We start from the raw sequence: 23,847 nt of genomic DNA, 5'->3' as shown, positions 1-23,847 counted from the left end.
GTTGAACAATTCTTGATTCTTTGCAAAGCATTGAACTAGTCTTTACTATTGATAAACCTATGTTTTGACAATCATTGTCTCTTAATAACCTATGGTTGGGTAATTCTTTACTCTTAACACATGTATGGGCATTCTTTACTCCTAACCAATGCTTTGAGAGTTCTTTACCTGCCCTTTCATAATTCTATTTTTTTAACATTGCATTGACAAGTCTATACATTTTACCTTTGCTTTTACAGTTCTTTGCTCCTAAACTATGCTTTTACAATTCTCTACTCTTTACCTATGCTTGAAAAATTCTTGACTCTGCAGTCTTAAACTGTACTTGGACAAGTCTTTACTATTAGCCTATGCTTTGTCAATTCTTGTCTCCAAACCTATCCATAAACACTTCTTGACTATTTACTAATTGATGGACAATGCTTGAGTCTTAATATATGCAAGGACAATATTGCTATTTACAAATATTTAGACAATTCTTTACTCTACCTGTGCTTAGACTCCAAATCTATGCTTGCATAAGGCTTGACTGGTAACAGTTAGATACTCTTAACCTTTGCTTCAACGGTTAGATACTCTTGAACTTTACTACGACAGTTATTTGCCCTTAAACAATTCTCAGAGCTCGGTTCATTCAAGCAGTATCACAGCTTCAGTTTCTTGGTTTTGTGAAACCAACCAAGCGGAAAACTGACCATGTAGCAAGACTGACGTGGGGGGGTTGCTAGGACTGTTGAACTGTTGCTAAGGAGGGATGGGGATGCTAGAGAAAGAATGAAATATTGACACCAGCTGACAAGAATTTGACCTTATAACAAGGCTTAAGCTTAGATGGTTGCTTAAAATATTGGGGTTGCTAGAGACATTGAACAAAACAGAAATCAGCAAACAGAACTTAGACTGTATACACAAAGAAGCTATTAAATGGTTGCTGTGAATGATTGAGCTAGCCTGCTAGAGAAAATTAGGTTCAGCTAAAGTTGGTAACAATATCCCATTGGAAAACAGATCAGAGAACAATCCTGTTAGATATGGATAAGAATAGTGCTTATTTTGCCATGTGCTTGCAATTAATCTGATTTTCCTTAGTATGACAGTGTTTAATGCATTTTGCTAAACTTGTATAATTAAACTTTGTGAACCTGACTTAATTATAGACATTAATTTATTGTTTAAAAAAAGCTTCATTACAAACAATACCTAATATGCACTTTTGTTAAATGAATTTACCTGTAAATAGACAATATGAAAAATTAATGTTTTAATCATCACTATCAAGTTGTTTTGTACATATTTACAAATATGTTTTGACTGCAGAAAGTACAATTAGGTACTGGTAATGGGTATTTTATTAAAGAAACAAATAAAATAAAAAGTTTTATTTATGCAAATGGATTTATTTGTAAACAATTCTTATGGTTTAAACTGGAAATCAATTGATGGCCAGTAATCATTTCAAAATACAAGGAGAAAATAATCAGCATAAAAACTGTGTCAACGTTTAAATAACATCATAATTATCTAGCTTCATAAAGTACAGGCAGGTGGGACAGTGTAAATAGATAAGTTCAAGAGCACTAGATATTGAAAAGTATTTGCTATTTGAACTTATATCACCATAGTAACAACTAATGATATCAGCTGTGCTGTTAGTTGTATCATGTGTTCCAAATTCTTCACAAAATGAAACTGACTTCGAACAAAAATGTGTAAAATATGTACAAATAAACTTCAAAAAAGTTTTATTCAAGATAATAAATAAATCACAGAAAATAATTGTCAGAAAGTCTGTTTTCAGTGTTCTGAGTCTGAATTCTGGATGATCCTGCTAATAATAACGCTTTCAAATCCACACAATGAATTGTGAATACTCTTTCTACATGTGTATATCTTACTACATCTATTTTCAGTCTTAGAAGAGTGCACAAATTTCTTAGCATCTTTCAGAAGTTAAACACTCATTATTCTCTATTGTGACTTTCTTAGAAACACTCATTTTGTTCAGTATAAATGTTCCAAGTTTGTTCAAAATACATCTATGTTGTGAAAAAAACTTGTATGACTAAATTAAGAGGTATGAAGTTGCTGAAATGCATAGTTATTATTTCAATAAAACGTGCAACATTGATACTTCTAATCAAGCTTGTATTTTCACTGCTCATGTTTCCATGTCAGTCTGTCTGTCGGTCGGTCGGTCTGTCTGTCTGTCGCTCGGTTGGTTGGTCGGTCTGTCTGTCGGTCTGTCTGATCACAATCTTAGATAAGTTCCAGATAATCGTGCACTTTTTCTTCCTTTGTTTCCAGCCCCTCTTTTTTAGGGGTCTCACTTGACACTGATAGGGTACGCAAAGGCGTACAAGTATCCACGGGAGGTCTCGGGGGTGGTATTGGGGGTACCTCTGTGTAGACTGGGTCCAACATCTCGCTGCTCCATAGGGGCTGTGCGGACTGGTTCGAATTTTGTCTGTAAGCCTTCTGGACAAAGTACAATTCGTCTTTGTTTCGACGTAGTTTGTTAAGTGTTTTGCGCCATGAATAAAAGAAAAAGGTTGTGAAAACACTAATTATGCCCATAAGCCCAAACAATAGGAAGCTCAGTTTATTAACCTCAAAGTCATTGTTAGATTGTTGTGTTAGATGCTCTTGTGCTTTTATTTCTTGTTCTTCTTGGTGGTAATTTGTTGGTGTTGGCATTGGTGTCGAAAGACTTGATGTGGATGTCCTTTCAATGTTCATTGGAAAACCGTCATCTTGTTTTGGATGGGTCCATTTTATTGTTGGTTGAAACTGTGTGGACGCACTTTTGATTGCTTCTGTGTGTTGTTGTGTTAAAACTGGAGTAGGGCTTGACTCTACAGTCTTTGGTATTGTGGTTGTCTTCAATGTGGAAACTGTTGTCAGTTTTGTAGGAGTTGTTGTTGTTGACAATCGTGTTGTTGCTGTAAATGGTGTGGCTACTGGGGTAGAGGTCATAAAGAGCATTTAATGTAAGGTTATACATGTATCATCTTTAACGTGTTAAAATAACAACATCTGGGAAAATCGCAATTAATGCATGTGCACAAAGTATCCTCCCAGGTTAGTCTGGTGTTTTTTGTTTATCTTCAACCCATATTTTAATCACTTATATAAATGTCAAGTATGCAATACCAAAGCAATTCAAAGATAATATTTGAATGTTAATCTACTGTTGACTCTAATCATGTGATGTAAACAAAGCAGCTGCTACCCGAGTGTTTATATCTGTCTGAAAGAATGCAGGTTTTTTCAGACTAGTGATTTTCTTCCTTATAACTAGCTTTATCTTTACCACTGATTCCTGCTTAATGGGAGGAAGTGGGAGTTCTTTCATTACAACAATTATAAAACCTCCCCATTTCCACAGTTGAACAGATAAACCCAACCCACTGAAGAGGCGGTAGGTCCTACCACACAATCATGTTTACAGTTGGTCAATTCTAAATAAAAATCTAGTTGAGGCTGAAAGTGGTGACCCAGACTAATCTGGGACAATACTTAACTCTTTCAGTGCTGGAACCGAATTTTGAAGGCCTATTCATACAGTTTGGATCCAGATGAGACGCCACAAAATGTGGCGTCTCATCAGGATCCAAACTGTTTGCTATTCTGATAGTATTCTTTGAAAAAAATCGAAGAAAATGCTAATTTTAGAAATTCAGCAGACGACATTTTAGCAGACGACAAATTTCCCAGCATGCAAAGGGTAAACTCACAAGTCCGATTACCAGAGGCAGAGCGCGACTTAAATAGAATAGAGGTGCACATTACTCTAATAGTCTATTATAACAAAACTTGAACCTTGTGTGTCGACGGATTGCTTTTGTGTTGTACAGGCGCACTTGACAGCCATCTGTTCATAGTGTGTTTCACAGTTGGGCGGGCATTGACCATAGTTGAAGCCTCCGTTGTATAGATCTGGATATGAAGGAACTTGGAATGTAACTTCGTATCTACTACAAGATCATAAGTTTTTTTATCGCAATGTGATATGTTGATATGGTTTTGAATGAGAATGATTGTATGTGGTTGCAGACATACACGTTATAAATAAGGATGGGAATGAATACTGAAATGACATAAGAATATATTTGTATGCCCCCGAATGAGGGCATTATAGTGATCGAACTGTCCGTCTGTATTTCCGTCACACTTTGCGTTTATGTTTCAAAAAATGCTCATAACTTCTATGTCGCTTCAGATGTAACCTTCATATTTTGTATGCATGTGTATATGGGCAAGGCCTTTCCATACAAACACAAATTTTGGCCCCTTTGGCCTTGAACTAAAGGTTCGCGTTTAGGTTTCGAAGTCTGCGTTTAGGTTTCGGAAATGCTCATAACTTCGATGTCGCTTTAAAAATAAATCGTTATGAACATTGAAAAGGACTTTGCGTATGTCTATTATTATGTGTGTCAAAGACTTTGTCACAATACGATATCATTCTCACTAAAGTGATACTTAACTTTCCCTAAAACGCAACTAAAAACATGTCGGGTATTAACAATAGCTCTTAAATCCTTGCCTACGATATCAGGGAAACACACAAAAAGAAACATTTACTTTAGGGGTTCTACCTATAAATATGTCAATAAACAACGCAACACTGAAAACATTTCGTTATTTTACAATCTTACTAGACATGGGTGGTATCATATTTGGCGCCATATTTCCCCCTGTTCCCCCTACTGCTGCAGGCGTGCACGAGGGGTTGCAGATGTAACATCCGGGCGTTTTGTCGTCAGGCACGAGGCAAGCGCTCTGGCAAGGGGTATACGGGCAGTTCGGTTTCATCATATTCTGGTTCATGATCGCGAGGTCTACAGCACTTCCGCTTGCTGAAGTTATTATAAAATACTGTTCATCTGACAAGCGCTGTCTGTAGTTTTCTTATGGAAATTATTTTTTGCCGATGTTTATAACAAAAACGTTGCATGCAATTCTGGAAATATCCGCGGTTATAAGTACAAAATAATTGTTCATTCCTCACTGAAACCGCATGCTATAAACATTTAATTTACTAATTTAGTTATAACGCTGCGCATCCACATAGACAGTCGTCATAATTATTTGAGTCGCGTTCTGAGAAAACTGGGCATAATGCATGTGCGTAAAGTGTCGTCCCAGATGAGCCTGTGCAGTCCGCACAGGCTAATCAAGGACGACACTTTCCGCTTAAATTGGATTTTTGCCAATAAGATACTTCATTTAAACGAAAAATGTCATAAAAGCGGAAAGTGTCGTCCCTGATTAGCCTGTGCGGACTGCAGAGGCTAATCTGGGACGACACTTTACGCACATGCATTATGCCCAGTTTTCTCAGAACACGACACATTTATAAGAATTACGTCGTATATTGTCTGTTCCAGTGACGTTTTATTTTGTATTGTTATTTTCGCTTATTATTATTCTTCATATTTTCATTACATAATACGATAGTGGAGAAAATTGTAGGCTAATTAGTAAGTTGTGTAGCCTTACCCTTAGATCCCTCGGGGACATACAATCAAATTAATTGCATTCCATTATTTTGACCTTTTTCATTTTTAAATGATGATTAAATTCATAGGAGCCTTAATAAGCGTATTTCTTTTGCACAGATGAGTGGTTATACATTTTACACTTTACATAAAAACACAAATATGCATGCAATTAATTATGAAAATGCAGTAGGCCCTTAATCTCTACTCACGACCACTCTGACAACATCCTTCCGAAACTAATCCGAACAATATCCAGAGTAGGCCTAACACCATTTCAAAATATATGTTATTCTATAATTCGTGCATATATTGCGCTAGTGTCAAATCATGATTTCATTTCCAAAGCAACATAAATTTTCTTGCACTTTTTGAACTATTCGCTACTCGGTTCTTATGCGCGTGCCACTAAGAACGGGAACTCTACGGCGTAGCAAAAATTGTCTGTGTATATTGGGGTTGAGTACAACTACGGTGCAAACCAGGACCCGATTGTTAAATTCTGGGTTTAATGTGACCTTGGTTTTAAAGTTGCTTAAATTTAATCATAGGTTGAAGAAGTGGATTTATGATGTTGCTATATTTTTGTTTACGTAACCCAGCACACATCCACATTAATTAAAACCCGGTCAGATTTTTTGTAGAGTCACTGCATAAAGCTTTCCAGGCTGCATATCATTTTATTTTACCAACTGATTTATTCCGTCTGATTACCGGTAGTTATCCAACGTGGATAATTTTAAACTGTGGTTATTTTTATCTAATGAGTTAACCTTACCCGGGCTTTTAATGGTCCGTATTTAACGAACTGTTCTTCGAAATAAAGAATATAAGTAGACATCCCCAAAGATAAAATAATAGTTTGCAAATAAGCTTTATACCGTGATACTAACGATACCAAAAATAATACGTTATAAATATAAAAGAGTAGCGCACTAAAACAACACGGACTTAATGCATGTGCGAAAAGCACGGCCCCATTTTACCATTAGCATCAACAACAAATATATATGTATAGCGGAAAGTGTCGCCCCTGATTTTCATGTGCGGATAGCATAGATTGATCTGGGACGACACTTTATGAACACGCTTTAAGTTCGGTTATACCAAAACATTGCTAATGTAAAAATTTGCCATAGTTTAAGATTTCCATGAAGGAATCGAAATTACAGTGTTTCTTCGAATAAACCGGGTGTCAGGGTGTTTGTTATTCCCTGTCGAAAGTGCGTTTGTTGGTTGAGTAAGCTTTTGACAGTCAAATGTTATGATTGAAGACTGCTAAACTATGAAGTCCATTGAAAACCAAACAGATCGCATGGTTAAAACTGACACTTGTATCTAATAGATTAATGTTGTCTTTGCTAACAAAGCATCCCTGTACATCTTTCGTGTGAGGACAGTTCAATTTTACAGAATGTCCACTGTTGAATCATATATTGCAACGGCCGCACATCGTATTATTATTTTTTTTTAACTGAAATTGGCTACGCGCTGTACAACCCATTCTGATGATAATTCCAAATTTTGACCACTTTTGACCACCGATACTGAGTTGTTTGAACTAACATTGTTACTTCGCCGCTGATAATGAATTGATATTATTTAGAAAAACAATTGGGTATCTCTTGAGCGGTCGACTTGATGTTTTTGGTCCGGTATCTATTTCGTGTCGTCGTTATGTCTGCCTATCGCGTGCCGGTATTACTGTTATATCCCAATAGGGTCCACTTGATCTCTGGCCCTTTTGTCTTTATGGAAGACTCATTTTAGTAGAAGAAAGTACGAACTTTGAGGGAGATATCGAGCGCGTGTGTTAGCTTTGTTGTGATTCAACTTTCTGCCTGCGAGCGCATGGCTGACAATCCGGGGAATGTGAAGTCGATAACCACCCTGCCACTTAAAATGTGCAGGGATTTGTCATGAAATTGATAATTTATACGTCCATTCCGACCTAAGCTCTGTTTAAAGTTTCAATATGGCGGCTGTCATTTACTGAAATGAGTAAGTACGCGTGCACTAAGTGCTGGCAAAGTTTAACGGCTTATTTCATTCACTTTGTTCAGAAAGTGAGTGAGCAGCTAATCTTACGACAGACTTAAGACTACTGCAGTAGAGGTAAAATATTACCAATAACATGCCATGAACGTTCTGGTTCTGGGGCATCCGAGTTCAGCATGACGTAATAAGCTCAGTTAATTGATTACGTACTTGTCGATTTACACTGATATTTTTAACGATAAAAGTTTGATCGAGCAGTTTGATCAATATTATTTGATCAATATTATTTGATTTCAATGTCGCGTAATAAATTCTTAAGCTTTCTTGAAACTCAGTAAGGCCTGTGAAAATTTATTTCCGTCCAACCATGCATGCTTCAAACGCTTAACTGTTAACTGTCTATATAAACATATTATTGTTTTGCATTATGCTTGATTGGTCTATTGGTGTCTTAAACAACGATATATAACATATCGGGAAGTGGTTTCGAGACTCACTCAATGATCAACAGAGTATCAAAGACACGGTAGTGCAAATGGAGAACTGGTTGAAAGATGTGGACAAGTGTGGTCTACCAGGAAAATTCAAGGCCTGGATTTACCAACATGGCATCCTACCACGCCTATTGTGGCCGCTGCTGGTGTACAGTGTACCGTCATCAACAGTGTAAGCAATGGAGAGGACATAAATTCATTCCTCAGAAGGTGGATGGGGGTGCCAAAGAGTTTCACCAGCCTCGGTTTGTACTGCACAGGCAGCAAGCTGCAGATACCTCTCAGATCACTGACGAAAGGAATACAAGGTCACAAAGGCTCGGAAAGTCATTATGCTACGAGACAGTAGTGACGAGAAGGTTAGAGAAGCAGGAGTGCAGGTCAACACCGGGAGAAAGTGGAGGGCTGACAGGGCAGTTGATGAGGCTGAGGCTCGTCTTCGGCACAGCGACATTGTCGGTAATGTCGCACACGGGCGACTAGGCTTCGGATGCGTCACCCGTTCGCAGTGGAGCAAAGCCAGTGCAAAAGACCGACGCACCCAAGTGCAGGAAGAGATTCGCCGAATGGAGGAAGAATCCAGGCTCACCAGAGCTTTTACCCTACGGAAACAGGGAAAATGGCTGAACTGGGAGGGAGTACCCCAGAGAAAGCTTACATGGAATGCGATCTGGACCATGGAAAGCGACACACTAAGTTTCTTGCTCAAGTCTGTCTACGACGTGCTGCCAAGTCCAACAAACCTAGTGACTTGGGGTCTTGCCGAAAAGCCAGATTGCAAGCTCTGTGGAAGACCAGCGAATCTGGAACATGTCCTGAGCTCATGCAGGACAGCCCTGTCTGATGGTCGATACAGATGGCGTCACGACAGGGTTCTTGCTTCAATCGCCGATCATCTAGATCAAGCACGAAAAGCGCAGAAGACGACCAACAAAGGTCCCTCATTCATTTCCTTTGTCAGAGCCGGAGAAGAAGGGGCAAAGGCCAAACGCGCATGTGGGATTCTTGGAACGGCAACAGATTGGAGAATGGAAGCGGACTTGAAGAAACAGCTCAAGTTTCCACAGGAGATCACCGTGACAAACCAGAGACCCGACATAGTACTGTGGTCAGCTGCATCAAAACAGGTTGTGATGGTGGAGCTCACAGTACCATGGGAGGAGCGGATTGAAGAGAGCTTCGAACGGAAGCGCGAAAAGTACCAGGCCCTCACAGATACCTGCACAGAGAAAGGCTGGAAGGCATGGTGTTTTCCAGTGAAGGTGGGCTGCAGATGTTTCCCAGCGCAAGCACTGTGGCGCACTTTCAGCAGACTGAGAGTTACAGGACAGGTCCAGAAACGGGCCATATCGGTTGTTGCACGTGAAACGGAGTCTGCTTCCTTGTGGCTATGGCGGAAGAGAGAGGAGAAGCGATAGGGGGACACAGGGCTGTCGACTAGAGACTGGCCACCGAGACCTGGCAGATGAGGAAGTGTAGCGAAGGCTTACTATCTCCTGGTCGGAAATTGATCACTTCCGGTCGGCATACCAAAGGAGGACGTAGTGGGACAGTGCCGAAACGTCCGATGAATATGGACCCACCTGATGAAGGAGATAGTAGCAGCATCACGGCTGTATCTGACAACTAATATTGTTTCTCTGAACAAATCGAGACAATGTTGAAACTAGTTTTTCATTTTTAAAATGTCCCATTTAAATGCCCGTGGTTCATTTTAAATGCACGTGGTTCTTCCAGGCGCGAATTAATGAGTAGGAATTAGCCTACATTAAAACACTAAGGCTTGGTTTTTGTGGATGTCCATTTTGTTCAATCAGAATCTTCGTTTCTGTAACTACAACCCTATCGAAGCGACGGATGCGAAGTTAAATATTTATTTCACTAACTGTCCAGTTATAAGAATATATTATCGACTGACAGTTTCTTTTACTAAAGGTAATTTTACTTTTGACACGGGAACAATGTTATCATTAAGTAAATTTAGTTGAAATCGTTTTTTCATCCACGTTTTATCCATTTTCGCCACCTCACCCCACCCGCCATCTTGAATTTGTCAGTGGGTGGAGTGTGGAAAACAAAGTTTGATGTAAATGCATTGTTTTTGGAATAGCAAGCTTGTTTATATCTTGCATATGGATAGATATTTGTCAAAATTATGCTATGTTTTATAATTAGACCGTCAAAGGATGATTTCACGTTTTTTCGCATATTTGGAATTCTCCACTTGATCGTCACGAATACCCATTGTCACTAGGTTGGTCCAACTTCCCCCAAAATTATAGAATAAAACATTTTGCAGGGTAACCAAGCTTTCACCATAAATGACCTTAATTTACAGCTTTCAAAATGTTTAGGAGAAATCACTGAATTATGAATGAATCTTAATATGTAATTGACTGATCTGACTGTAAGTCCATATAAACGTACTCCCAGAGCCTTTGATAATTTTTGCTATAGCAGCTCTGGGAGTACATATGCAACTGTTCATGAACACAATCGCAGTTTTGCTCACAGATTATGTGAGCATCACTAAACAGACGTTTAAAATTCACCTGGATGACAGCCTACGGACGTTATCCTTTGCATGAACCCTAAAAAACACGACCATATTTTAGTACACTTTTCTTTCTGGCATTTTCATTTTGAAATTTCAAACAGTGTATACAAATAACGACTGTTTGACATCGTTGTCAACTGAGGGCTAATCAAATATCACAATGTGCACAGGGCTTGCACTAAGCGGCGTACGGCCGTATATTACGCCCGATAATTGTTTCCATACGCCGATAAAAAAAAACATGACGTCCACTTTACTTCCTTAAAATTGTTCATACGCCGAAAATAGCAACCCGTGACATAAGCTGTCGATTAAAATAACACTTCAATCAACACTGCTTTCTGCCGACTCGATGTGTTTTGCACACGTCTCGATCAGTCTAAACTCCGCCTCCTTATATTTGCAACCGCCCGCAGGTGATTAGCAAGTTAATTGTGTGTTGTTTATCTAATGGTTACACAATTTACCCCCCGCGCGGATCGCAAATTGACCGTGACAAAGCAGTCGCTTAAAATTGGTTGCTTTTACAACACACTCGTGCCTCTGCGCGTGACATATGCTGTCTAATGATTAGGAGATAATTGCTGGTTTGGGGCAGACGGCACGGTAAAAGAAAGACGGCAAAAATAATTAAAGAAAAACAAAATTGATCAAAGTTTAATTAATTACGTAGATTCACTACCGTATTAGGCCCCGCGAGTTTTCTCAGCTTGTTAATCCACCGATAATTACGAGTAATAACCATCTTATATAATCTGGAATCAAAGTTCATTTTCTATACTAACAAGTCATTTAACTAGTCAGAAACATTCAGAAAACACATTTCCTGGATTAGCTATAAATTATCAGAGTAGAATTAAATTGCTACGTCATGACCTTCGACATTGCAAATGGCTGACCTATTGTAACATTCAACCCGCGTTCAGTTCAAAGCTGGCTATTCAAATTACAAGTAATGTTGGTTCAATAATGGAGAAAACATTAAATGAATTTAACAAATATTTGATAAGGTTTGTTAAACCAAATAACAACAAGGAAAGTTTGGATTATTAAAGTTAAACTGGTATTATAAAGGCATTTATTAAGTGTACATATTTCGGACATATATAGTATTCGGATAAACAGGAATTGATATACTAGATGCTCCATCATGACCATTCATTAAGATTGTGTTTTGTTGCAAATGCAGTCATAGGGATGAGGATAATAAAATGACAATAAATATGTGATGAAAATGTTTTAATGAGAATTTATTGTTTTTACAAATGAACATAGTAAAATGATAGAAATAATATAAGTTTTGAAATTAACATGTTTTGTTTTTTAAGTCGATATTGTTTGCACAAACTTATACCCTGATTTTCCAAACTTCTCCCTATTTTTAAAGCCTAGGGTAGTCTCCGCCTTGTTGTAAGATATATCTAGTTACTTTCACAGATGTACAATGACCCAAAATGGATGGGAAGAGTTTGTGATCATTTACGGAGTTGACATTCCCTAAACATCAACATTAAAGTTGTTTGGACTTCCAACATTTTTGAGTGGGACTTCCATAAGTAAAGGGCAGGAAGTCAGGACTTCCAAAATTTATTTCTTAGTGCAAGCCCTGTATGCAAAAGATTGCTGTACTGCAACCTTTTTGTCAGCATCAGAACAACAGTTCCCAATAAGGTTGATAAAGCGTACGAAAGAATAACAAAGCAGGGTTTTTTCCAGCCATTTTTGGAAAAGGAGTCTGTTTAAATTGGATTTTTTAAAAGTGGCAGTTTTGGGAATTTTTATTGACAAAAAGGACCATTGTGGGATTAAAAAAAAATAATTTATCAACAAAAATTGACACAACAGGTGTTTTCTTGGCCATTTTGGATAAAAACAGGGCTATGGATAACAAGCGTACTTGCGTTATTACGCAATTAAAATAACCAAAAACGTAATTAAATTCAAAATAAAGCGTACAAAAACGCAAACACAAATTTAATAACGTAATTCCCGTAAAAAACCTTGCATCACGAAACGCAATTCTGAAATCCACCGGGCGAATTTTTAGACTGGTTATTTTCCGTACAAAAGTGTACCACATAGTTATCACGCGGAGGGATATTGTTTTGGCGTTGTCCGTCCGTCTGTCTTTCTGTCCGTCCGGCACTTTTGTGTCCGGAGCCATATCTTTGAAGTGCTTGGCGGATTTCAATGAAACTTGGTATGAGTATATAATATATGGATAGGAGGATGATGCATGCCTAATGGCATTGTACACCATCTGTTAATTACAGAGTTGTGGCCTTTTATAGACAAATGCTTTTTTGTGTCTGGAGCCATATCTTTGAAGTGCTTTGGCGGATTTCAATGAAACTTGGTATGAGTATATATATATGTATAAGAGGATGATGCATGCCTAATGGCATTGTACTTTATCTGTTAATAACAGCGTTATGGCCTTATGTATCTTGGAAAAATGCTTTTTTGTGTCCGGAGCCATATCTTGGAAGTGCTTTGGCGGATTTCATTGAAACTTGGTATGAGTATATATATGGATAAGAGGATGATGCATGCCAAATGGCATTGTACACCATTGGATAATAAAGGAGTTATGGCCCTTTGTATCTTGAAAAAATGCTTTTTTGAGTGTCAAATGTAACGCTTTTGTGTCCAGAAGCATATTGGCGGGGGATATCAATTCAACGAATTTGCTTGTTTATATGCCGTCCTATGAAGAAAAGAAGGCATTCTTTCCAGCGGTTATGAATCTTTGGGGTAGTATTGCAATTATTCGTAGACCTGTCCGATTTCTAATTTCATTTGCAAGGTATTCAACTCAAAATGACCCGAAAACGGGGTGCATCGCTTTGAACAGCCATAACTTCATCAATTGTGCAGCGATTTTCACGAACTCGGTCTTATTCAACGCAAAAATGAATGAGTTTTGATCAGAAATTCAGTTATTGTTTGTTGTAATGTACAGGTATCTTTTTGAATTCCATTTGTATAAATAATATAGTGACCTTAGTAGATTTTTATTATGTTAAATATGTCATTCCCTGGACTAAATTACCCAATTGAGTATGAAAAGTGTGGGTGAAAAACCCAATTAAGCTCAAAAGTAGGGGGTGACAATTTTTGCTAAAACTATTGAATTTACAAAAACCCTATCGTTGTCAAAAACAGGGGGTGAATTACTCAATATACCCCAAAAGTTATCTATAGCCCAGTAAAAATCATATAACTAACAATATATTTTGTAGGCTGTTTTTACAAAATAACATTGAGATAAAGAGTCTAAAAATCAAAAGTGATAAGGCACTTCTTAAAATAAATTGAACTTGGGATTTTTTTTATAATTTCGGTTCGGGATCGGGTGCGTTTGCTTTGGGATCGGGTCCGTTGTACAGCTTTTTTTACATAGCAGAAAAAAAACTGCATAGTAAATAAAAAGGCAATTATTTCTTGCTTTAATGGTTCCATTTGCATGAGTTTGTGCTTAAAACAGGTAAACGTTGATAAGTTTTTGCGGTAGCACTAGCAGTGTTCTTTAGCCTTTGCAGTGGTGATACAATTTTGCACCTTTGGACAATAGACAGTGCATTGCAACTCTCAGAAACCCTTTGGGCTGAGAGTTGAATTATTGCAACTAATCTGACTTTCTGAGAGAAATTCTCAAGAAATTAGCCGCATCACTGCATCCATTTGAATAAGTATAAAATTTAACTTTTTTTTCAGTAAAGAAAAGTCCCGACTAATGTCTGTTTTTTTCTACCACACATAAACACAAATTTTGACCCAGTTACAATTACTTATTTAATTCCATCGCACAGAATTTTAGGGTCAGCGAGTTGCCAGGGGAAGACAGAATGGACTGTGGATAAACTCCATATGATGATAACACAGTATTCAAGATATAAATAAAACCAACTTAGAGAAAGAATTGAATAAAAATCTGGCGCCAAAAACCACTGTGGATTGTGAGAAAAAACTTCCAAAATGGCATTGTCTTTAAGTCACATAAATACTCAAAATCAACCTACAAATGTATTAATGAAAACAGTGTGGTGCTTCCGACGCTGCCCGAAGTTAATCTTGCGTTCTCTCGTAAATGTTTGGATAGTATCGTCGGAAATGCACGTGTTATATATTGTCAGTGCTCCAGCTAGGATTTGAAAAGGGCAGGGGGGCTTTTTTTGTCAAAAGGGCACTTTCAACGCGCAGTATTTTGTCAAAAGGGCACTTTCGACGCGCAGTATTTTGTGAAAAGTGCAAGTTCGAGCGCGCTGGTGTTTCTGGAATGCTTCCTATTGCATGTTAATTTATATGTTATAAATAATTGTATTATTCCCATTATTATTAAACCATTCAAATATAATGTCTACAATGAGGATTAAACTAATTACAATGTAATAAGAGATTTATGAATTATCATATGTAAAAGAAAAAAATCGATTTAGGCCTAGCTGGAGCACTGTATTGTCACACATGAACAAAAATAAAAACCAGTATTTTGTATTGCGTTAAATCTATGTTACCAGACTACATGTACATTCAGCGTTGAAATTTTAGCTATTGCTATAAGGAACACTGATGTTTAACATGTATATGTAAACTTTATTTTTCAAAATATTGTACAAAATATTTGTTTAATTGATTTTGAGTGTTTATGGGCTTTTAAGATAAATCATTTTATTATCTTAACCACACTTGATTGACTTTCATTTCCAATGGCACAAGTGCATGACAAATATTTTCTTTATGTAGTAGATAAAGACAGGGATGGTAAACATTAAAGATAAACACGTAATGCGCGTTGATCCAGTTTTTGTTATAAATTTAACTATTTGCAATTATATAAAATTGTCTATTTTGAACTCTCATGTTTGCAATTAAAAAAGAATAACTTTTTAAAGATATTTGTTGTTACACATGAATTGAAATTCCATTTGTTTTAACCCTTTCAGTGCGGGAACCGAATTTTAAAGGCCTTTGCAAACAGTTTGGATCCAGATGAGACGCCACAGAACGTGGCGTCTCATCAGGATCCAAACTGTTTGCAATTCTGATAGTATTCTTTGAAAAAAAATTGAAGAAAATGCTAATTTTAGAAATTCAGCAGACGACATAATAGCAGACGACAAATTTCCCAGCATGCAAAGGGTTAATGGGTTTGATACTTTAATCACATTTGTTGTTTATAACTGTCATCTGTTGTTGTTTAACTAATCAATCATGGTTTATTTGAGTGAGTGTTGTTTGTGTTCTAGGTATGGAGGTAGACGGGGTGGAAGGGGTGTCGGTCTTGGGTGAAGTGAACATGCAGCAGTTACGGCTAGTCACAGGTCACATTTATGGAAACACAATTCAGGTGATGTTTATTTTAGTTTAGTTTATAATGGGTAAATTTATTATGCTAAAAAAAGTAAATATCATAATTTAAAGTCCTATGATTACAGGACAATTTTTTAAAAATTCACCTGATATAGACAATGAATGAATTATATATTGACATTTAGAATCGACACAGTTATGGGCATGTTTTTTCCATGCACTGTCCAGATTGTGATAAGGGAGGAAACCATGACAGTCATCAAAATAAAAAGAACTTTTGCAAACAAGCCCAAATTTTACTGTTATTATTTTAAAATGTAGTAAGCCTGTCTTCATAAATCTTAACCCTTTCAGTGCGGGAACCGAATTTTTAAAGGCCTTTGCAAACAGTCTACACAGTCATGGGAATCCAGACTGTTGTTCAGGTTAATATCACTGGACACATCTTGTACGTTTAATGTTTGCAATTGTGTGTGTTATAAAATAGTTAAAATTTTTGTTGATTGCAGTTATTCAACATCAAAAATGTAAGAACTGTAAAATGATATTTCTCTTATAGTTTTTTTCTTTTTTGTTTTATTGCTTATTTTTAACCAGGTTTTCCGAAGGAAAAAACTGGTTATTAGATTGGCGAATGCGGGCGGGCTGGCTGGCTGGCTGGCGGGCTGGCTGGCGGGCTGGGGGAACAAGCTTGTCCAGGCCATGACTATGTCGTTCATTGTCAGATTTTAAAATCATTTGGCACATTTGTTCACCATCATTGGACGGTGTGTCGCGCGAAATAATTACGTCGATATCTCCAAGGTCAAGGTCACACTGAGTTCAAAGGTCAAAAATGGCCATAAATGAGCTTGTCCTGGCCATAACTATGTCATTCATTGTGAGATTTTAAAATCATTTGGCACATTTGTTCACCATCATGGTACGGTGTGTCGCACGAAAGAATCACGTCAATATCTCCAATGTCAAGGTTGCCACGACTAAAAATAGATTTTTTTTTTTTTAAACAAACTTACAAAGGGGGTTAATTTTGTTTGTTCATTTCAAAAGTTCAGTTTGAGTTTTCTCCCTATACAGATTTTTTTTTCACAATGAAAACCTGGTTTTGTGACAATTTTGTCCCTTGTTCTCTGTTGTTTTTTGAAATTTATTGTTGTGTTTGTAGATTTCATGCGTGTTTTTTGCAGCGTTCCTAGATTTTTGTATTGTGTTGCAAAGTGTAAGGCCTTTTTTAGCTTTATCTGTTAATGATCATTAATTACTAAAAAAATAAGGTATATTTTGAAAGTGTCGAGATCTATTAAACATCTACACAATTTATAGATACTTTTAAGGCCTGTACTGGATTCTGGTTTTCATTCCCTGTTATGAGCATTACCAGGATTCTTCCGATAGCAACCCTATACTGGTTCTTCACACAAACATCAATGTCTCTGATACACACCACATTTTTATAAAATATGGTCAAAAAGGGATTTAACTAAGCAAGTGTTGTTTTTTTAACATTTCAGACAAGTGACGGAAGCAGTATCATCTCCATAGACCCATCTCATACCGCGTACAGCACCCCTATTGCCATGGAACAGGTCATCATAGATGCCTCCTCTCTGTCCCACAACCACGTGATCATCACTCGAAACTCGGGCATCCAGAGCACGGACGATGATTCGGACACCGACGTTAATGATAAGATTGCTGCCGGGATGTACAGCTATCATGAAATTAAAACGGAGGAGCTCTCAGAAGATCTGGTACCGGATCGGTTGGATCGATTGAGTCAGAGCATTTCACATCACGATTATATATCATCTTCTGTTCCAATTTTATCGAGAGCCAGGCCCCTGGAGCTTGGTGTATCTAAGAACAACTATGTCCCAGTGGAGAATGGAATACACACTGAGGGTGCAAGTGATGGCGGACTGGTTATTGAAGAAGCTGTGGAACAAGAAGTCTTAACGACTTCCACTAGTTTGGAGGACGAAGAAATTGTGAGGAGCAAGCCTTTGACTGCCATGTACTTACAAAGCAAAATTCCAGTAAGTGATTCATTGTACGGGTCTGTTGATCGAGACAGACTGATAAGCACGCCAACAAAATCTCCCGGCAGTTCTAGGTTTACTCTAAAGCCATCTTCGAGAACAATTGGCATGGAATATGATGATCTTCGGTTGTACCCTGTGGATGACTTGTACAGGATGAAGCACGGATATGGAGACCAGGTGAGTGTGTATCATCCCAACACTGGGGAAATAACGTTCAGGAGTGTAGAGACTGATTATGAGTTGGACAAAAAGTCACCCAGCGCTAAAAGATCTGTTGAAGCCATTCTAGCAGCGTCTGAAACCATCAAGAATCAAGACATTGCATCTGAAATAGAAATAGGCACCTGTGAAGTGGAGGTGAGTCCCTCAGGGAGACGCGGACGGAAACCAAAATATCGGACAGACGGTATTGAGGAAGACATAGAGCAGATAAAGAAAGCTTCAAAGGATGTAGGTTACACTTTGAAAGGTAAAGGTTTAAAGCAAAGAAAAGATGGCAAAAAGCGCAAGAAGCCAAGAATCAGGTTGACATTAACTAAAGCTAAGCATCGCCAATTGGCCAGTAGGGTCTATCTGGATGACGCTGAGGATGATGATGACGATGACAATAAGGAAGAATACGAGCCTATTTCTGTAACGAAATCAAAACGAGGGCGAAAACGCAAAGACGCTGTAGAGAGCACAAACATTATTTATCAATGTGAATACTGCGAAAAGCAGTTTAAAACAAGAGACAAGGTGAGGGCTCACACGAAGATTCACACGGAAGAACGTGCGTTTGGTTGTGACATCTGTGGTTCAAGTTACAGACGACGTGAGCATCTCATTCGCCATTACCGTCGTCACACGAATGATCGGCCGTACGAATGCATGGAGTGTGGAAAGAGTTACATGAGAGCTGAACACTTGAAGAGACACAGTTACGATCACACAGGAGAAAAGCCATTTGAGTGTCCCATCTGTCCGAAAAAGTTCACTCGGCATGATAGACTCATTAAACATTCCTTAGTTCATGATAAGTAGACATAGGCTTTGTTGTGTAATGCCCCTCATCAAAGATGGTATGGTATAGTGTGTTGCTAATGTCTATCAGAAAGTAGGTAACTTAACTTTCTTCCCACTCTCATAACACTTCATAAAAAATATTGGCCTGACATATCAGTGTTGTTTTTCACCTTTTTGGGAATGGGGCTGGGTAACTTTGGATTGGGAAACATTGCTGCGTTTTACCTAAATTTGGGATATCACTTGTTAGTATTGTTTTTGTTTTGCTAACAAATACTTGAAAATTGAGAATAAATGGTGTTTTCAATATAATATTTTCTTAGATTCAACTTATAAAGCTGGACGGGAGATGAACTAAATTTTAAGATCTTATTATTTTTTTGGAAACCTTCAATTGGAAATTTACAGGTCCAATTTGTGATATATATTTTCCATTGGTCCATATACCGTCCCCTAATTTGAAAGAACAAAAAACACTGCATATATCTAAGTCACTTTCAATTATAAGCCAAAACCATTCATGGAACTGTGAAGCATTGCCTTTGAACAATCAAAAACTCGTTTAGTGCACATTTCTGCTCTCCTTTTTTCATCAGATTTTTACCAGTGTTCGTGTTGTAAGTCGTAAAATTAAATCAAAGCAAAGTGCAATTTATATTCATATTGTCAACGAAAAGGTAGAAATGCGGTTCTTGATTTTCAATAATGGGTATTTTAAGCTGGTTATGATCTTTATTTAAGAAGTTTTAATCAATACTACACCAGACTTTATGAAAATTAGCGGTCATTTATCCTCAGTAGGCAAGTTCAGTTATCAGATAAATGGACCCAGGAAATGCAAAATTATAGCCTTTGATTTATAAGAAATTACCTGAATAGCAGTGCAATGTTCATTTTATTTTCAATTGATCCTAACTATATGTGGTTATAAAGAGTGCTTTTGGCATTGAAAGGGCAATCAATTTCAATATTTCGATTTTAAGTAATATGATGATAATATAATGTTTAAAAATTCCTTGAACTTAGCAATTAAAGCTTTTTTGGTCTGTCAGAAACACATACGAATTTGAAAGGATCAATAGATATGTTACTTCAAACACGCACATTATATTCTCTTCAACAGTAAGCTGAAATCAGGGTCTATGATATATGTCGTGTAACTCTTGTTTACTGTTGCTTCTGTTGATGTGGATATTCTTGAAACAGATCTAACACTTATGTACAACATTTAAGTAGATATTTAATGATTGTAATATAATATTCCAGTTTGATGATGATCTTTCATTGAACTTATATTTTGTTTTTAGCTCACTTAAGCACTATGTGCTCATGCTGAGCTTTTGTGATCCCCTTTTGTCTGTCGTGCTGCATCAACATTTGCCTTGTTAAAACTCTAGAAGCCACAGTTATTGTCCAATCTTAATGAAATTTGGTCAGAAGATTTGTGCCAATGTTATCTTGTATGAGTTCGAAAATGGTTTAGGTTGGTTGAAAAACATTGCCACCAGGGTCGGGGCATTTTGCCTTATATGGCTATAATAAACCCTTGTGGACGCTCTAGAGGCCACATTTATTGCCCAATCTTCATGAAACTTGGTCAAAAGATCAGTGTGCGAATTTCACTTATGAAACCACTAGTCCGTTCGGGCTACCAGATGGAATTGTTCACTAGCCGGAACCAAAGTTTACTAGCCCGAACTGTTTATCACAAGTTTTTAAAGGAAGTTTATATTTTTGACAGTTCTGGATAGTTTTTATTGCAGGCATGGTGTAATTGATAAGGATTACAAATAACAGTTCATCCCAATTAACTGGAAATGTTATTATAATATTTAAATTACACAATAGGTTTATAATATTTATGTATGGAGGAACTCATCAATCAATACCTAACATGCAGTCAAGATGCAAAGGTTTATATCCAGTCTGTGAATTAGTTTTGGTGTCAATTGTCCCAAATTAAATTCCGAAAAAATAAGCCAAGAGTCTGATGCTGTATGATAAAGCGAATAGAGGGTACCCTCCCCCTTGCTAATTGTTCTTTTTTATAGTCTTTCTAGGTCCAATTCTGGTGAGTACTATGTGAAAAATTATCAACCCCACCATCCGTAACACCGCATGTGTATTCATCATTCTATGTATTTTTTTTATCAAGAACGTCGAAAATGAATTAAAATCGACAGATAATACCGTGTCCGGAAACGACTGCCCGAAAATATATCAAGATACGTCTTTTGCACGTGCAATAAAATAGGCTTTTTGTTTGAACCCCGGTTTTCTGAAAGTACAGCATATTGAACAACCTGGGTAGATACGCATTTTAAACGCATGGTATCAAAAAAGTAGTCAAACTCTCGCCATGTCAACATACTCGGGAAGGTGAGGAAGCGCGATATGACGCTAAATAAACGCTAGATATGGTTCTAACAATGGATGAAAGTAATCATGATAATATTTTTAAGAATATTACATTTTCAAAAGTTGGAAAAATCACTAGCCCAATCGGGCTAGTACCTAGGGAAATTCAGTAGCCCAAAACGAGATCAACTAGCCCCGAGCTATCGGGCTAGTGCGAATTTCGAACACTGGAAGATTGTTTATGTCCCCCACCACTATTGTGGGGGACATATTGTTTACGCCCTGTCAGTTGGTCTGTCTGTTTGTTCCAACTTTAACATTTGCAATAACTTTTTCAATATTCAAGATAGCTACTTGATATTTGGCATGCATGAGTATCTCATGGAGTTGCACATTTTGAGTGGTGAAAGGTCATCCTTCAAGGTCAGAGGTCAAATATATGTGGCCAAAATCGCTCATTTTATGAATACTTTTGCAGTATTGAAGATAGCAACTTGATATTTGGCATGCATGTGTATCTCATGAAGCTGCACATTTTGAGCGGTGAAAGGTCAAGGTCATCCTTCAAGGTCATACATCATATATCGTCGCTGTCGTTCTCAAACCTCGTAGCTACAAAATGCCAACTTTTCAGGAGAGAGAAAAAACCGTCTCATTTTTTTATAACGATGTTTTAGAAATTGAAATTCTGTAAAAATACCAAACAAATGAAGCTGCAAAATACGGTATAAGCCATAGACGCGTATGCCGTACTGATAAGTCATACTGACAGTCAGACATGGTAGCTCTGATATTTTGTCACCACAGTTTTGTCATTTTTATGAGGTACGACAATTCGTCCTGATAGGAAACCTCGTAGTTGCAAATAAAAACTTTTATAAAACCGTTTTTGTCAAATTTGTCCAAACGAAACGACGTACCTACAGGTGAAATGGCGTTGCTACGACTTTTCGCCGGGAAAAAAGCCAACAATCATTCTACAACATTTTGTCACGTGGCTTTTTCAAGGGCTCTGATTGGCGTAAAGCTACGAGATATAGCACAAAACACGCACCAGACTTAATATATTCGGAAAAGACGAAAAAATATTTTGAAAATTTTGGAGCTACGAGGTTTGAGAACGACAGCGACGATATGGGGACATAGTGTTTCACAAACACATCGCTTGTTTGCAATTATATCTTGGACTAGTTTGAAAATGGTTCCCTCTTAGTCTAGTTGAAAAACATGGTCGCCAGGAGGCGGGGCATTTTTCCTTATATGGTTGTAGTAAAAACTTGTTTCCACTCTAAAGGTCACATTTATTATCCAATATTCATGAAACTTGGTCAGAACATTTGTTTTCATGAATTTTTGGATGAGTTTGAAAATGGTTTAGGTCTGTTGAAAAACATGGCCGCCAGGGGGCAGGGAATTTATCCTTATATGGCTTTACTATAGTAAAACCTTGTTAGCAATCTTAAAATAGATATATAAAAAGATACATGTACAGCTCACACTACATGAATCTTTGTCAGTTCTTATGATTTCTTGGGCTGCACAGTACAGTTCAGTCCATTTGTATCTCAGGTGAGAGACTTTGGACCTGAAAAAGGCCCTCTTATTGGTTAAATAGCTCACTGCCATTGCTTTGTGTATTACGTTGTACATGTATGTGTAAAACAAATTTCATGTTGCCTATTACACAGTTAAACATATGCATTCCCACCTCATAGAAGATTTCTGAGATGTCTCAGCACCTTGTTCAGTTTGTCTATTCTCACATGTTGTAATGATTTTGTTAGACTTATAGTCTTACAGCAGATAACAGTGTTCTTTAAACCTCAATATGCACGTTTATGCAGAATAGGTGTGAGTCGTTTGAACTCTTTATTTTGAAGATTGGATACCCTCATTGTGATCTGTTAAAAAATCACGAGTCGAACATGCAATTGTTTTTTGTTTTGTTGGTGGATTATTATGTCTCGTATGTCGTTATTTAAGTTATTTGAATTGTAAATAGAAGTTTATTCCCATCGTGGATGTTAGTCTGAATAAATTATTTGATTAAACATTTTAATCAAGAGTGATGTCTTACTTTTATTGTTTTGTAAGAACCTTATATTAAAAGGGCTGCTGTAAAACCTGAATTTGTGTAAACAAGGCAACATACTATGCCAATATCATTGATGTCTATTAATATATTGTGGGGGATATTTAGCTTATTTGAGGATTTAATTCACAAATCTTGTCAAGTTGTGCATTACTGTATCTAGATTGCACATTATTGGCGTGAAAGATATATTGATATACATGTATATATGTAAGCTCACCTGAGCATGAAGTCTTCAAGGTGAGCTATAGGGGTCATATGGACCTACACAACTAGGACAAGCCCAGATAATCTGTAGGTAGAAACAACTTATTTTACCCATCAATGAACAGGCCAATAAGAGCGGATATAGTATGAAAGGATTGTAAATGTGATGGCCTGTTCAAACTTAAGTGTTTTTTTCCAACGTCTGGCACGTTCTGGAGTACATTGTGTAAGTCTTGTGTGATCAGTCTATGTGATGTCTAGCTAGTTCAATGTCTTTTAAGCT

At 37.3% G+C, this 23,847-nt stretch overlaps 4 protein-coding genes across 8 annotated transcripts in view; 3 read left to right on the top strand and 1 right to left on the bottom strand.

The window, feature by feature from the left end:
- Positions 1 to 2,128, top strand: part of LOC127880954 (origin recognition complex subunit 3-like) — a 46,192-nt gene extending 44,064 nt beyond the window's left edge. For both annotated transcript variants that reach the window (XM_052428470.1, XM_052428469.1), the window contains one exon: positions 623 to 2,128. In XM_052428470.1, coding sequence (XP_052284430.1) covers positions 623 to 728 — 106 coding nt within the window. In that variant the 3' untranslated portion in view covers positions 729 to 2,128. The remainder of the gene's footprint in view (positions 1 to 622) is intronic.
- On the bottom strand, positions 1,726 to 5,924 carry LOC127880957 (uncharacterized). Of its 2 annotated transcripts, none has more exons than XM_052428474.1 (4): positions 5,711 to 5,924; positions 4,656 to 4,856; positions 3,820 to 3,936; positions 1,726 to 2,957 (listed from the first exon to the last, which is right to left on the bottom strand). In XM_052428474.1, the coding sequence occupies exons 1-4, from the start codon at positions 5,772 to 5,774 to the stop codon at positions 2,257 to 2,259; spliced, it is 1,083 nt and encodes a 360-aa protein (XP_052284434.1). In that variant the 5' UTR covers positions 5,775 to 5,924; the 3' UTR covers positions 1,726 to 2,256. The 2 variants fall into 2 exon arrangements, with proteins under 2 accessions (XP_052284434.1, XP_052284435.1); XM_052428475.1 differs by having other exon boundaries at positions 1,726 to 2,954.
- Positions 5,925 to 8,322: 2,398 nt separating this feature from the next.
- Positions 8,323 to 9,408, top strand: LOC127831301 (uncharacterized). Its single transcript, XM_052356272.1, has one exon. It carries the CDS (start codon positions 8,323 to 8,325, stop codon positions 9,406 to 9,408), a length of 1,086 nt encoding a protein of 361 aa, XP_052212232.1.
- Positions 9,409 to 9,655: 247 nt separating this feature from the next.
- On the top strand, positions 9,656 to 23,330 carry LOC127880956 (zinc finger and SCAN domain-containing protein 26-like). Of its 3 annotated transcripts, XM_052428471.1 has the most exons (4): positions 9,656 to 9,925; positions 15,797 to 15,897; positions 16,370 to 16,387; positions 17,372 to 23,330. In XM_052428471.1, the coding sequence occupies exons 1-4, from the start codon at positions 9,787 to 9,789 to the stop codon at positions 18,923 to 18,925; spliced, it is 1,812 nt and encodes a 603-aa protein (XP_052284431.1). In that variant the 5' UTR covers positions 9,656 to 9,786; the 3' UTR covers positions 18,926 to 23,330. The 3 variants fall into 3 exon arrangements, with proteins under 3 accessions (XP_052284431.1, XP_052284432.1, XP_052284433.1); XM_052428472.1 differs by lacking the exon at positions 16,370 to 16,387 and having other exon boundaries at positions 9,766 to 9,925; XM_052428473.1 differs by lacking the exons at positions 9,656 to 9,925; positions 15,797 to 15,897; positions 16,370 to 16,387 and adding an exon at positions 16,200 to 16,285.
- Positions 23,331 to 23,847: the final 517 nt, after the last annotated feature.

The sequence above is a fragment of the Dreissena polymorpha genome, chromosome 5, assembly GCF_020536995.1.
Source record: "Dreissena polymorpha isolate Duluth1 chromosome 5, UMN_Dpol_1.0, whole genome shotgun sequence".
In the NCBI taxonomy this organism is placed as follows: domain Eukaryota; kingdom Metazoa; phylum Mollusca; class Bivalvia; order Myida; family Dreissenidae; genus Dreissena; species Dreissena polymorpha.
Note: the sequence above shows the minus strand (reverse complement) of the source record. Positions and strands in the feature narration are given on the sequence as shown.

Excerpts from the sequence above, each read along its gene's own strand:
- LOC127880957 (XM_052428474.1), bottom strand. The coding sequence starts at position 5,774 with ATGGTGTTAGGCCTACTCTGGATATTGTTCGGATTAGTTTCGGAAGGA. Across the intron at positions 4,857-5,710 it reads AGGATGTTGTCAGAGTGGTC|CAAGCGGAAGTGCTGTAGAC; the intron begins GTGAGTAGAGAT and ends TAATAACTTCAG. Across the intron at positions 2,958-3,819 it reads GCAATCCGTCGACACACAAG|TAGCCACACCATTTACAGCA; the intron begins GTTCAAGTTTTG and ends CCTCTACCCCAG.
- LOC127831301 (XM_052356272.1), top strand. The coding sequence starts at position 8,323 with ATGCTACGAGACAGTAGTGACGAGAAGGTTAGAGAAGCAGGAGTGCAG.
- LOC127880956 (XM_052428471.1), top strand. The coding sequence starts at position 9,787 with ATGTCCATTTTGTTCAATCAGAATCTTCGTTTCTGTAACTACAACCCT. Across the intron at positions 9,926-15,796 it reads GACAGTTTCTTTTACTAAAG|GTATGGAGGTAGACGGGGTG; the intron begins GTAATTTTACTT and ends TTTGTGTTCTAG.